The sequence below is a fragment of the Chrysochloris asiatica genome, unplaced genomic scaffold (assembly GCF_000296735.1).
Source record: "Chrysochloris asiatica unplaced genomic scaffold, ChrAsi1.0 scaffold00141, whole genome shotgun sequence".
NCBI classification, from domain to species: Eukaryota; Metazoa; Chordata; class Mammalia; order Afrosoricida; family Chrysochloridae; genus Chrysochloris; species Chrysochloris asiatica.
The window spans coordinates 7,068,007-7,082,149 of NW_006408659.1; the positions used below are offsets into that span (position 1 = coordinate 7,068,007).

Below are 14,143 nucleotides of genomic sequence, written 5' to 3' on the forward strand. Positions count from 1 at the left end.
ACTCCTTGAGCTTGTGACCTATTACATGTGTATGTAGGCAGAATAGGCTTTGGTGGCTAGAGCAAGTCTTTGGGCAGAGAGATGCATGTGGTAGCTGTCACTGGAAGTTGGTACAGCATGCCTGAAATGGTGAGGGCAAATAAGACGTGGGCAGGGCACTGACAGTGTCTACCAAAGAGCTAAAGTGAGCACCTGGACAATGGGTAGCAGATGGTCCATTAAGAAAAAGGGAGGCAGACCCTTGGTTGTTTAACAAAAACCAAACCAACTGCTGCTGAGTTGATTCTGACTCATGACAAACCACATGTGTGTCAGAACAGAACTGTGCTGTCAAGTCAATTCCGACTCACAACAACCCTGTATAGTGTTTCCAAGGAGCAGCTTATGGGTTTGAACTGCCAACCTTGTGGTTCATAGTCTAGTGCTGATCCTACCAGCTCCACACCAGGTTAGCAGTGGCATGTTAACCATTTGCATCACCCGGGGAACTTTTTAGTGTTTAGAAAACTTTTTTTTTTTTTTTTTTTTTAAAGGAAAAGAAATTCTTGGTAGTGGGGAAATAGAATAGCAAAATGCTGACAGTGGTTGAAACTGAGTGATGAGCACATGGAGGAATTATATGGTTGCCTTTTCTTTTATTGTTTTCACTTTTTGTTGTTGTTAAGTCCATCCAGTCAGTTCCAACTAATAGTGACCCTGTATACAGTTTCCGAGGAGCAGCTGGTAGGTTTGAACCACTGACCTTGGTTAGCAATCCAGTGCTTATGTAAAAAAAATTTTTAAACTATAAATTTTGCTAGACTGAATCTCCCCCCACTTTTTGATATATCCTGTCTCCTACACATTTAGGGAGTCTCCTTTCCCCTCTTATTTCCTCAAAAGAGACGAAGTTTAATTGCATTTACTTCTCAGGAATCCCCTAAGAAATAGCTTCAGGTGCATGAAAAGACTTTGAACTTTAGAAAGATTTTTTTCCTTCTTCTTCTTTCTTTTTTATTGTTTTTTTTTATTCCTTTTTAGATATTAGAAGATCAGAAGAACTTTCCTTGTTAAAACCTTCTGGTGATTATTTTAAAAAGAAGAAAAAGAAAGACAAAAATAATAAGGAGCCCATAATTGAAGATATCTTAAACCTAGAGAGTTCTCCAACCATTTCAGGTTCACCAGGTTAGATGCCTGACAAATGTTCTGTTGTTTTAGTTTGTGGATGCAGAATTTCTCAAAATCCAAGAAGAAACATTTTTTCCTCTCTCTAGCTCTCTTTTTTACCTCTTCTCCCTCAAACAAAGAAGGAATACTAAAACTTCAGCATGGCTGCCATGAGTAAAGGATTTCCAACTAAGTTTTGGCATTAACTAATTTTTCAGACTTTTTTTTCAACAAGGTATTCTTGATACCTTGTCATTTTACTTGTATTATTATGTCTCCAGTGAATGCAGAATTTTTGTACAACTAGCCATGAATTTGAGGTGAAACTGTGATACTTGGACAAGAGATGTTATTATCACTCATTATACTTCTTTTTTCCTGATTTGATCTGTGTCCAGTTCTCCCCTGAACTCAATTTTGTATTGGGTGTGTAAAGGGAGGGCAGTAGAAATTCTGGAGATGTGTTATTCCTTTCTTTTTATACCTAAATAAGCAAATCTCTAGCTTGCTTGCAACATTATAGACTTTCTTGCATTGTATATTTCAAGGCAAAGAAGAAAAAAATATATTTGTACTTATGCAAGTGATTTCTAAATCATTAACTGACTAGGCTGTTAAAATTGACAGAAGCTGCTATTTGTTTAAAGGGCTTGTCCCAAAACATACATGCCTTCAGTGAGGTTTCCAGTTCTTTTATATTACACAGAATTCCTTGCTGAAATAGGAGAACTTTGACTTACTGGAAAGAAGGCAGTCCCCAACATTTGTCTGGTTTGATATTTGGATGCTTTTACAGTTTTTCAGGTTTTCCAAGTGCTGAATATGCCAGCAAGAACTTTTGCTGTGTATTATTTCTCTCCCCCTAGTCATGATTTCTTCTGCTTATTCTTAAATGGTATAAACATTCAAGTTCAAAACTCATTTAAATATAAGCCATGTTAATAATACATGTTTTTCTGAAGACTGTTAACCTTGAATCTCATATCAGAGTGTGTTCTCTTTACCTTGCAGTAAGTCCTGGTTTATACAGTAAAACTATGACTCCTATGTATGATCCCATCAACGGAACACCAGCATCATCCACCATGACTTGGTTCAGTGACAGCCCTTTGACCGAACAAAACTGCAGCATCCTTGCATTCAGCCAGCCCACACAGTCACCAGAAGCAATTGCTGAAATGTACCAACCTCGGTCTCTGGTTGATAAAGCCAAATTAAATGCAGGGTAAGGACATGATTCCATTATGCCTGTCTCTAAACTGATAATGACAAACTAGAGAGATACTACAGTATTTAATTTTTACATTAGTGCGCCTGAGGATGGCCAGTGGCTCAAAACCACCAGCTGCTCTTTGGAAACCCTATACAGGGTCGCTGTGAGTCAGAACCTAGTCGATGGCACTGTACAACAACAACATGCCTGAGAATCATGTAATGTTAGTATAAACCTGTGCTGAGTTTAACAACAAAAGAGACTATATGCAACTTTTGGTCATTTCTGTATAGACAGTCCTGGGGCTACAAACAAGATCTGTTCCTAACTGTGTCTAAGAATTACGTATGAATTGTTGAATAGAAAACTGATCTGCTCTATAAACCTTCACCCAATTCACAATAAAAAGGTCTAAGAGAAAGAGAAAAAGTTACCTGTAGGTCAGTTGGAACCAGCGCCTACGGTTCTTATTTAGCAAGAAAAGGCTTGAAGACTTTGCTGCACATGCAGCAGATGAACATGATTGTTGTCATTGGGGGTTGGTTCATTCATTTCACAGTGAGGGCAAATTTACAGAAACATAGAATGGATTTTTAATTGAAACAGCGCTGCCCCACTCAAAGATGGCAATGGCTCCACTCAAGGATGGCAGCCAACTGTGTGGCTTTGAATGTGTGTAGCTCTCCAAGGTCCTGCCAGTAATCCAGTATTACATATCAGGCTCCTAAAAGGGCTCACCATGCCTCTTTCAAATCTCCTATTTTCCAGGGCTTCCACACATAATTATTCCTGTTCTGGTTACCATAATGAATCACCCAGATTGTGAAAATACAAGTCTATTTCTGTTTTGCTTCATTAGCCATGACAGATCTGGTTCAGAGCCCTATTTAAAGGGCAAGTAGGAATTGTACATAAGTCAGATGTTCATAACCCAGGGACAGCCTATACATTTAAAGTGATGTACTCTGGGTGGTGTGAATGGTGAGCACACTCAGCTGGTAACCAAAAGATTGGAAGTTCAAACCCACTTAGAGGCACCTTGAAGAAAGAACCAGCAATGTACTTCTGAAAATTCATCCACTGAAAACCCTATAGAGTACAGTTCTACTCTGATGCATATAAGGACTTCATTAGTTAATGTCAACTTAACAACAACTGGTTGAGTGTTTTGTTACGTATGGCAAAGTTATGAGCTAATGCCAAAAGTGTACCTGGTATGGTGTTGTAGGATAAGCACTAGACTGCTAACTGCAAGGTCAGGACAAACCCACCAGCTGCTCTTAGAAACTCTTAACAGGGTCACTATGTGTCAAAATGATTTAATGGCACACAACAACAACAATGGCAAAAGTGTTCTAGTAACTCAATAGAGTACTGTATGAAAAAATGAATTCTTTGTCCCTACAGGTATACAAAGCATATTGTATGGAGTGTGGTGATGGTGGTGGTGGTGGTAGTGTACCATGGAGTCGGTTCCAACTCTTAGTGACCCTATATAGAGTTTCCGAGGCTGTAAATCTTTACAGGAGCAGAAAGCCTCTTCTTTCTCCCATGGAACCACTGTTAGTTTCAAACTGATGACCTTGAGGTTAGCAGCCCAATTCGTAACCAGTACGTTATCAGAGCTCCTTGTATAGAGCATAGGACAGCTTATATGTGTGTTGTTGCCATGAGTAAGCAGGGGAGATCCAAGGTATCTCACCTCAGGAATTCTAATTAGCACATCCTTGAGTTCTGTTTGACATGGTTTCAGAAAATACACTAAAACTATTTCTTAAATGCCATTTCTTGTGTTCTTCATTGCTCACCAGATAAAAGTCTAATTTGTTAACAGCATCCATTTCTCTATAAGCTGTGGTCCTAGCAAATGGCTCTTTATCCTACTCTGGTCCTATATGTCCCATTCCATACTGGTGCACACTAACTGTTTCTGTCTTATCTCCATGACTTTGCTCTTCCCCAAGATTCATCTCCTTTCTGCCTTTTCTGTTGGTAAGTCCCTACTTGTCCTTTGAGACCTAACTCATCATATATTGTGTGCTTCTCAGATACCACCAGTGTGGCTCAATCATTTCCCTGTCGTATGTTTTGCCCTGATGCTGCCTTATTCCAGTGAGAACTTGGTCTCCCCACTGGGCTTTCAATTCCTTTAGGGTAGAGATTCTACCTTGGCCATCTTTGTTCCTAATACAATAAAACTGTATGACATTCTTATTCAGTGGTACTGGGTGATCCCACAGCAAGTTTTGTTTCTCGAGACAGTAAGACTGTGGGTCCACAAGGCACAGTAACTTTTTTTTTCCAACTTTTTATTGTGAAGTGAATGAAGATAAGCAGACAAGATCATCAGCATTACTTTCAGCCAATCATACACTTTACTTCATCCCAATGAGTACATGTCCCTCCTTGTAACAATAGTTATCCAGCTTCCATCCTGTCACTTCCATTTCACAACTTATTTTTAACAAATGAGCAAAGCAAAAATATTTGATGTACAAATACAAAACAAAAAGTATATATTCATCTAAATGTCCAAAGGGCATATTTTGCAAGCCAGTCACCTGCCTCCTGCCTGCCAGCACACAGCCTTTCTCAATCCTAGAGTCTTCAGCTGTTCTATCTCTCTCTGCCATTGCCTCTGCCTGTGTCTCTGCTATCACCACTTTCCTGGTTAGGATCCAGTACTCCACTAATGCTCTTCCCTCTTGATGATCCTGGGATCCACTGTTCCTGAAATGAAGGATTAACGGCTCCCCCTTCTACATTTACACATCTTCTACATTTACAGTTGTGACAATAGCAATGAATCCTGCTTACAGTAACTCACAATTGAATCATAAAATCCCCCATCCCCTTTTACCAGATCCATCTGGAAAAGAGGAAAACTATACAGTGGAGATTCTACCTTACCTGCCTCATTCTGAAACTAAGCACACTCAGGAAAACTTGCAAGCCAGCTACTTCATGCTTCTGTAGCCCCCCATTTTTGATAGCCAATATCTAGATTGCCCATCCCTATCAACCCATTCTAGACATTGGCTATCAAAAGCTCACTAGCTGCTCCTCAGAGAACCTATACAGGGTCTCTATGAGTCAGAACCAACTCAACAGCACTTAGCAATAACAAAACCAGCCCAATGTACTGAGGAAACAAGCTTGTTACTTAATAGGAAGTATCCTTCTGTTTCAGTTGGAATTTTGAGCAACTGTATCCATCAAAATCAAACTTCTTTATCTGATAGAGTTCTGGTCAGCTAACCATCCAAACTAGGTCAACTGGGTACTATCTGAGTGTGGGAGTTCATGCACATCTGCCCCCACTTCACACCAGCTGGCCGCTTCACTCTCAACTCTAACCCCCAGAAGGGACATTATCTTAAACCTGTCATTAATGTCACTGAGACTCAGTTTCCTCGTCTGTAAAACTGAGATCATAAGGACTTTCATGGCTCTTTCACTGAATTGCATTAGAAGTGCACTGAGGGGGAAAAGAAAATCTACGTATGAAAAGCATTTTGGAACCGATGAGGTAAAAAGTGAATATAAGCTATTATTACGTAATCCCCTACTAGGTTTTAGTTATTTTGCTTGCTTTGACTTGATTGAAGTCTCTCTTTGTAAAACTGACTGACGTTACAACCCACCTTATTGCTTTCTAGTTGGCTAGACTCCTCACGCTCCCTTATGGAACAAGGAATCCAGGAAGACGAGCAGCTGCTATTACGATTTAAATATTACACTTTCTTTGACTTGAATCCCAAAGTAAGAGCCTTTTGATCTTTTTTTGTTTCATGTGACTGTATGATAAAGGCAGTAGAGTCCTTTCGTCATCAACATTCTGGTTAAATTATTGGTGTGATATTCTCTCTGCCTGTGAGAACTGATACACAGATCTCTTCATTTTCATCTTTTGGCTGCTGTTGAGCATGGTGAGCTGCCCCTGAGTTAGCAGGTGTCTACAGGTCTTTAAGGAAGCAGGACGCTCCTTGTGTCCAGCAGGATACACTGCTTTTCTCCTTCACAGGAAGCAAGGAACAATTGAAGCACAGCCCACAGCACTGGAGTCCTTAAGGAGTTATCAGGGCCCAGGGCTAAGGGCAGGTTCTCATAAACAAGCCAAGACCACATGATGGTGCAGACAAGATTCCCCACTACATGCTGAATTCACCCCTGGAGATAAGAAAGAGGGATTATCTGCATAAATGTTCCCAGACGATCACCAAATCCCATTTTTGTAAAGGGCACACCACCTACCTGAAGTTTATTAGGACAAGTGGTAAAATAAGTCTTTTGAGCTTCTCTCCCTTCCTTGCCTTTCAGAGAGTTGTGAATCAGCAATTAAATGACCCAGATGTCAAACATGCCAACTAAATAACCAATCCTCAATGTTCCCAGGTAGATTTGGTAGTCTTCTTCACATCCCAGTTTTAGCCTTGTTGCTGTTTTTGTTAACTGCTGGGCACTTGTTTGAGGACCTTGCTTTGCATCACATAATCTCCTATGCACACTTTTCTCATTGACAGTAATGTTTCTGCTTCTCATGGCATTGCCTTCTGTGAGGTCCTGTTTTAAGTCTGCTCTTCCAAGAGCTACCCAACAGATAGGATCTAAATTGTCGGATGAAACCTAGGGAGTTTCACCGAGTTTCAGAGGGGAGACGTATGCAGGATGTAGGATAAAATAGCAGGTGCTGGTAAAAAAATCTCAGCTATATAAAACAGAACATTTTAAAAATAATGCATATAACACAAAATATCCAGAATGCAGAAAAGAAAAGTTTTGGCACATTTAAATAATAAATGAACATTTTATGCCTGGGGGAAGGGGAGATTAAATGACTGAATAAAAAAGTCTTTGTAACATATATGAAATTAAGTCAAAACGTGTTGTCATTAGGATTCCAGTTCATACATGTACAGGTTTATTCCAAACAAAACAATAAACCTGTCTTTAATGTCATTGAGACTCAGTCTCCTCATCTGTAAAACGAGATCATAAGGACTTTCCCTGACTCTCTCACTGAGTTGCTTTAAAGTGTAGTGAGAAGAAAGAAAACAAAATCTATGTATGAAGAGCATTTTGGAATGGCTTCAGACAAGCACTTTCAGTAGTACATCTGTCTTATTCTCATTGGGGTGCCTTGTTACAGTAACCATTTTCACTGCTTGGTTTTTACTGCCCATAAACATTTGATTTTTTAAGAAGAGGAAAAATAATAGACTCTCAGATGGGTCACTTTGTTTCTTTGAGGAAGTTCAAAAAGATATTTTGGGAAAGAGAGTTTTACATTTGGAATCGAAATGAGGTGGGCAATGGAAAGGTAGCGGTATCTCTTTCAGTTACTTGACCTAAAGCTTATTACACCTGATTAATAAGAAGTGGTCTCAGTTACCCCAGAACATTCATATCATGGAATATAAATATAGCCTCCCACACCCACCTGTTTCTTTCTACAGTATGATGCTGTCCGAATAAACCAACTCTACGAACAAGCCAGGTGGGCCATTCTCTTAGAAGAAATTGACTGTACAGAGGAAGAAATGTTGATCTTTGCAGCCTTACAGGTATGGAATGTTACGGCCCCTACTTTGGCAGGAGACAAAGCAAGTATATTCTGATTAAAGTTTTGTTTTGTTTTATTTCATACCATAAGTTTCAAATTGTCTTCCTATTCCACATGTACACATATTATAAGGCATTAGTCTTCCAATTCTGATCTCTTCCCCACGACAAGCACAACTGGGATGGGGAAAAATCAAGTTTCAGTGTGACTAACCATAAATCTCTGGTAGCGTAGTGGTTACGAATTGGACTCAGGGTCAGCAGCTCCAAACTACCAGCTGTTCCGCAGGAGAAAGATGAGGCTTTCTGCTCCCGTAAAGATTTACAGCCTCGGAAACCCTGTACAGGGTCGCAATGAGTGGGAACTGACTCCACGGCTCATAACAACAACAACAACCATAAATCTCAGAGTAATTCAGATGAGAATGTCACTTCCATTTGTATTTCAGGAGATGCTCAGTATTCATGACCACATGTTGTTCACAGGAAATTGTCTTTAAAGAGGAAGAAATGGATTCCTTTGTGTTTATAACACTGCTATAACTTGTGTTTTCATTCTAGTATCACATTAGCAAGCTGTCATTGTCAGCCGAAATACAGGACTTTACAAACGAGACTGAAGTTGATGAAGTAGAAGCAGCACTCTCTAATTTAGAAGTTACCCTGGAAGGTGGGAAAACAGACACCACTTTGGTATGGACTCCTCTGATAACTCAAAATTGTGGCTTTGTTCAGAATGATTGATAACTATAGATAAACTGTTCGGTATTTGGTTTTGGTTTTGGTTTTGGTTTTTTATTTAAAAATAAGGTAATCTTTCGTCTGATTTTGAAAAAAAAAAAGAAAATATTCTCTTTATCTGACAAAAGGTTGAACCTAGCAAGAACTAAATTTTCTCAGCTTAGCTCAGTAAAGAACTATATAAACGAAACCATTTGCCATGAAGTCAGCTTCAACTCCTGATGAGATGACCCCATGGATGTCAGAGGAGGATTGGCTCCATAGGGTTTTCATTGTCCAGTTTCTCAAAAATATATTAGCAGGTCTTTCTTCCTGGGTGCCTCTGACTGGACCTTTCAGTTACCCAAGCATGTTAACCTTTGCATCACCTGGCAATGTAAGACACTATAGATACTTTTGTTACTGTTGATGGCGCCACATTTGTATGTCTGCCTAGAGATAAGTTGACCAGTATGAGGGAAAGATGGTTGTTGGCCCTCTTCACTGGTGTGGGACATAAAAACAATCTGTTAACTTAAGTCTAGAAAACTGCCCTGTCTGTTGCATGGAGCAGCTGTGAAAATGAGTATGTTCATGTAAGAGATATATTTTGTTAAGTATAGAGCCTCAACATCTATCTACCTATTCATACATTGCAACGGGGCAAGGTAGAAGTGAGGGCCTTTTTCATGTGTCAATGTAAAAAGTTTCTGAATCCTTTTGACTTCAGGAAATAAACAAAGGACTTCCAGTAAAGCATAAAGAAATAAAACTGTACTCCTTGTTCCTTATCCATCAAATGTGGTGGAATGCCAGCTTTACAATCAGAATGCCCCTCCTGGTTGATGCATTCATTGGGTGCCACCTTTTTGTTTAACTTCTTCATTCATGAAAGTACTTACTTTAAAAGTATGTATTACTACTAGTTTAATCACACTGAACCAAAGAGGTAGGCCCATTGTTATTGGACCTAAGCAGTAATAATAGATAAGAATGAGTCACTGTATTCTTATACACTTAATGCATGTTCCCTTATCATTATACGCCTTAAAAGAGGAAATAGTATCATGCAAAAGCAGATACTTACTACAAATGAAATGCCAAGCTATAGAGGCCCCCATCTTATGTTTTTAGCAGACATGGACCCCATAACATGGGAGTTGTCTTTTGTCTACTTCCTCCACTGAACAGATACAAAAGGAAATGAAATTTGCCCTCCTCTCTCTCTAGGTGTTTTTATTTGAAAACAAACAATAGTCCTTTCAGTTTGGAAATAGGCCCAGCTTACACTTTAAAATGAACTTTGAGCCAAGTTCCTTTTGAGAGTTTAATCAGTAAACTGAATGTACTTAGAGTAACCCACATTAATGTAAAATGGTAAAATATTTTATCTGTAAAAATAGTCATTTCAAACTCAAATTTCTAACTTGTATGGTATGTACAAGTAAATTTTCAGTCAATTTTCTAATCTTTTTTCTTTCATTTTTTTTGTGATACATGAGTATGAGTTAGAATTGGCTCAAGAACAACTGATTTAATGGGTACAACAAAGTTGCATTACATTGTCACTCACATTACCACCCAAATCAAAAATAGAACTTGGCCAGCTACCCCAGAAGCTCCTCTATATGACTAACCCACCTCACCCTAAGGCCTCGTCATCCCCTTGGAGATAATGGCTTAAAATGTAGTTAGCTTGACTGAGGAATTAAAATTTTCATCTTATTTAATTTGAATTAAAATCACTGCATTTGGTGACTGGCTACTATATTGGACAGTGCAGGCATACAGTATCAGCACCACCAGTGAAATGACTCTGCATCAAATATTATATGTTTTTTCTTAGGAGGACATTACTGATATCCCGAAACTCGCAGATAGTCTCAAATTATTTAGGTGAGTATAACCCTAGAGGGGAAAGGGAAGATCCATACCAAAATCTTGCAAGTAAAGAATCTGAGAGTTTAACTTGCACGCACATGAGGCAGGTTCATGGTTCACTGAAGAAAGGACAGGCTTTGGCCTCAGACAGCTGGGTGACCTTGGGCAATGTCCTTATATCTGTGAGCCTCAGTTTTCTGATCTATAAAATGGGTATATACCTGCCCTTGGGTTTACTGGTAAGACAAAATAAAATCATACGAATAAAGCATTTAACATGGTGCCTGGCTCATAGTAAATGCTCAATAAAGAGTGGGTCTATATAAATATGGCTGGTATCAGCAATAATGAGTGTATGGACCAGACTGTAGTTTCTATTAGGTTTCTAGGAGGTTCAGGGCTCTGACACCATACAAAGGCTCTTTCATCGTTAAAAATCAATCATATCGAGAACTTTGATCCTGGAATTATAAACAATTGTCATCTTATTTTATCTACTTGTTCTGATAAACCTTCCAGTCATCTCAGGCTGATATGAAGCTGTTTTAAAAGGCAGAGCAGTTTTCTCCATGGAAATATGAGACATGATGGTGCTTAGGTGTGTTCCAATGATAGGAATAAGGATGAAAGGAATATGACTGCTTTGAAATGCTATCAGTTATTTTGGTCACTTTATGGTCTGTTGACTTTTCTTAACAAACCGACACTTTGCCCAGGGCAATTAGCTTCCAAAGAAGCAACGGTTGCTTTTGATAAGACACAGTGCACTGAAGGAATAGTAAGCCATATGAAACAAGTGGCCAAAGGTAACAATATTTGTCACTGAGCTTCTACAAGCTTTTAAATTTTATTTATTTATTTTTTTAAAGATGTGTCCACAGAATGTGGTCTCAAACAATAGGGTCATAATTTAGCATCTTTAACATAAAGAATTGTAATCCCAAATTATTCATATTATTATATTCAGAAAAAGGTAACAATTTTCAGCCACAAATCCATTGTTCCAAAGTACTAGAAATAGCTCTGTAAAGAAATTGGGTTGTCAGCTCATCTATGTAGAGCAGATCTAGCTCTTAGGAAACCAATTGATGCCAGCCCCCTGCTATAGATGCTTTTGATGAAGGAGATGCTTTTCTGCAGTCAGTTCCTGCATCCACCTCAGCCATGCTACTCTGAACCATCACAAGGTTTTGGTGTGTTAGACTCAGACTTACAAAGTTATCCTTGTATGTAGTCTACCAGATCTGAAGATGTCAAACTTAATATACCATATGATTCAGGGAAAGGATAAATGAAGAAAAAAGAGGTAAGGAAAGAAAGAGAAAAAAAGGAGGGGGAAGAGAGTGGAGTTATATTTGGCTTGTGACCTCGAACAAGCCCTTCATGTCCCTGGACCTCTTTATCAGTTTAAGAGCATTGGACCAGACCTTTGATTTTCAAGTGTTTTTTGCTTAAATAAATAAAGCTCTTTTATTCTCTTGAGCCCACTATATAAACAGCAGACTGCAGGTTCTGGCAACATAGATCTCATTTGGTGTAAACCTCAATCTGGCTATCAATACACACAAATGCTGGATAAAAGAAAAAAATTTTAAATTGCAAAGAAAAATATTGAACTTAATGTAAGACTAGGAAATCACAACTTGTAGGAAATTAAGAGGAAACCTAGTTTGACTAATTAAGCCTCAGCAGCCCAGGGGTGTTTAAGGCTTGTGATGGGATAGGAGGTGAAGCTTTGGGCCAGAACTGAAGTTCATATCTATAGATAGAACCTTGCAAGGGCTTTTTTGTGTATTGGAGAGTAGGAAAACTATCCATCAGCCAGAGGAAGCTCAGCTTTGTGTGAGGTTCTATGTGAAGAAATGAAGAATTCCTCTGAGAAATCAGAGCTCAGGCCTGTGCCTCACACAAATGTAAATTTAAATTAAAATGTCTTTCCTGAGAATCCCTAACTGAACAAGAAACTAGAACTAGTCCAGGAGCACAAAACCTCTGAAGTCCTAGCAAATCTAATTGTAGAAAAGCTCAGAGGGAAAGCTCAACAGGCCAGTAGGCATGGGCTGCCTACAGAAACAAGTAGCCCCTTACAAAAAATGAGCTCCCAATAAAAACGACTAATCATGCGAGTCAATGAAACATCATCAGAAAGAGATAGCTGCCCCAAAAAACAGGAATGTTAACGATTCCAATAATTTTAGGTGTTATAACAATATAAAGAAACCATAAAATAAATACATTTAAAATTATTAAGTAGATTTAAAAGTAGAAGTTGTAAAAAAAAAAAAAAAAAGTAGTAATATAAAAAGAAAAGGCAGTACTGAAAAGAAATTTCTAGAAGTAAAAAATATAATCATAAAAATTTTTAATTCAGTAGGCATTGTAAAGATTAACAGACACAATTGAGAAAACAAGAAAGGTAGCCATGGGAAATAGGAGATAGATAGAATAAAAATGCCCAACTTAAGTCTACTCAGAGTTCCAGAAGGGAGAACATGGAGATGCTTGTGAGAATACTTGAGAATTTTCCGTAATATTTGAAGACAGAATTGTCCAGGAACCACAATCCCACGCATAATAAATCATGCAGAGTCACAGTTATTTTAGTGCTATCATTGACAATTACAAACACTACATTTTACTTACACTCCAAGGAGGTAAAAAAATCCCATCATAAACAATACATCGAAGTAGTACTTAAATTTCAAGGCTCTTGTGCTTTTTATTTGGCCCGTATGCAGAAGCTTACTGCACACATCTCTGTACACATCAAAAGCCAACACAGTTTTACATATAAACAAAAGTCAGCAAATTCACATTTGATAAAGTCAACTATGGACAAGATCAAAATCTCTAAAATCTGAGAGAAATGGCAGATTTGCTACAGAGGAGCAAGGATTAGATGGACAATCAATTTTTCATTGGCAGAAAACACAGGTTGAAAGGTCTCTTCAAAATGCTAAGAAAGATAATCAATCTAGAATTTTATGACCCACTAACAATGCACATTAGTCAAATCTGCTGCATAAGACCTTTTTAAAGTGTTGAAGAGCAAAGATGTCAGCTTGAGGACTAAGGTGCTTCTTACGCAAGCCATGACATTTTCAATAATCTCATATGAATGCAAAAGCTGGACAGTGAATGAGGAAGATCATAGAACAATTGATGCTTTTGAGTTAAGGTGCTGGAAGAGAATATTGAAAGTGCTGTGGGCTGCCAAAAGAACCAACAGATCTGTGTTGGAAGAAATGCAGCCAGAGTGCTCCTTGGAGGCCACGATGGCCAAACTTCGTCTCTCATGCTTTAGACATATTGTCAGGAAGGACCAGTTGCTGGAGAAGGATAATCATGTTTGGTAAGGTGGAGGGTCAGAGAAAAAGAGAGAGACCCCCAGCGAGATGGACTGGCCAAGTGGCAGCATCGATGGACTCAAGCGTGGCAACGGTAGTGAGGTTGGCCCAGGATCAGGCAGTGTTTCATTCTGCTGTTCACAGGGTTGCTATGAGTCAGTACCGATTCGATGGCACCTAACAACAATGCGCTAGACTGCAAAACCGTTTGAACTGCAAGGTTGGCAGTTCAAGCTCACCAGCTGCTCCTCAGAAACCCTATACAGGGTCG

General features: G+C 38.9%; 1 protein-coding gene across 1 annotated transcript in view; it reads left to right on the top strand.

The window, feature by feature from the left end:
• Positions 1-14,143, top strand: part of FERMT1 (fermitin family member 1) — a 43,606-nt gene that overhangs the window by 14,732 nt on the left and 14,731 nt on the right. The window contains exons 3-8 of the mRNA XM_006870402.1: positions 1,021-1,167; positions 2,161-2,374; positions 6,022-6,124; positions 7,819-7,926; positions 8,486-8,617; positions 10,491-10,540. Coding sequence (XP_006870464.1) covers positions 1,021-1,167; positions 2,161-2,374; positions 6,022-6,124; positions 7,819-7,926; positions 8,486-8,617; positions 10,491-10,540 — 754 coding nt within the window. The remainder of the gene's footprint in view (positions 1-1,020; positions 1,168-2,160; positions 2,375-6,021; positions 6,125-7,818; positions 7,927-8,485; positions 8,618-10,490; positions 10,541-14,143) is intronic.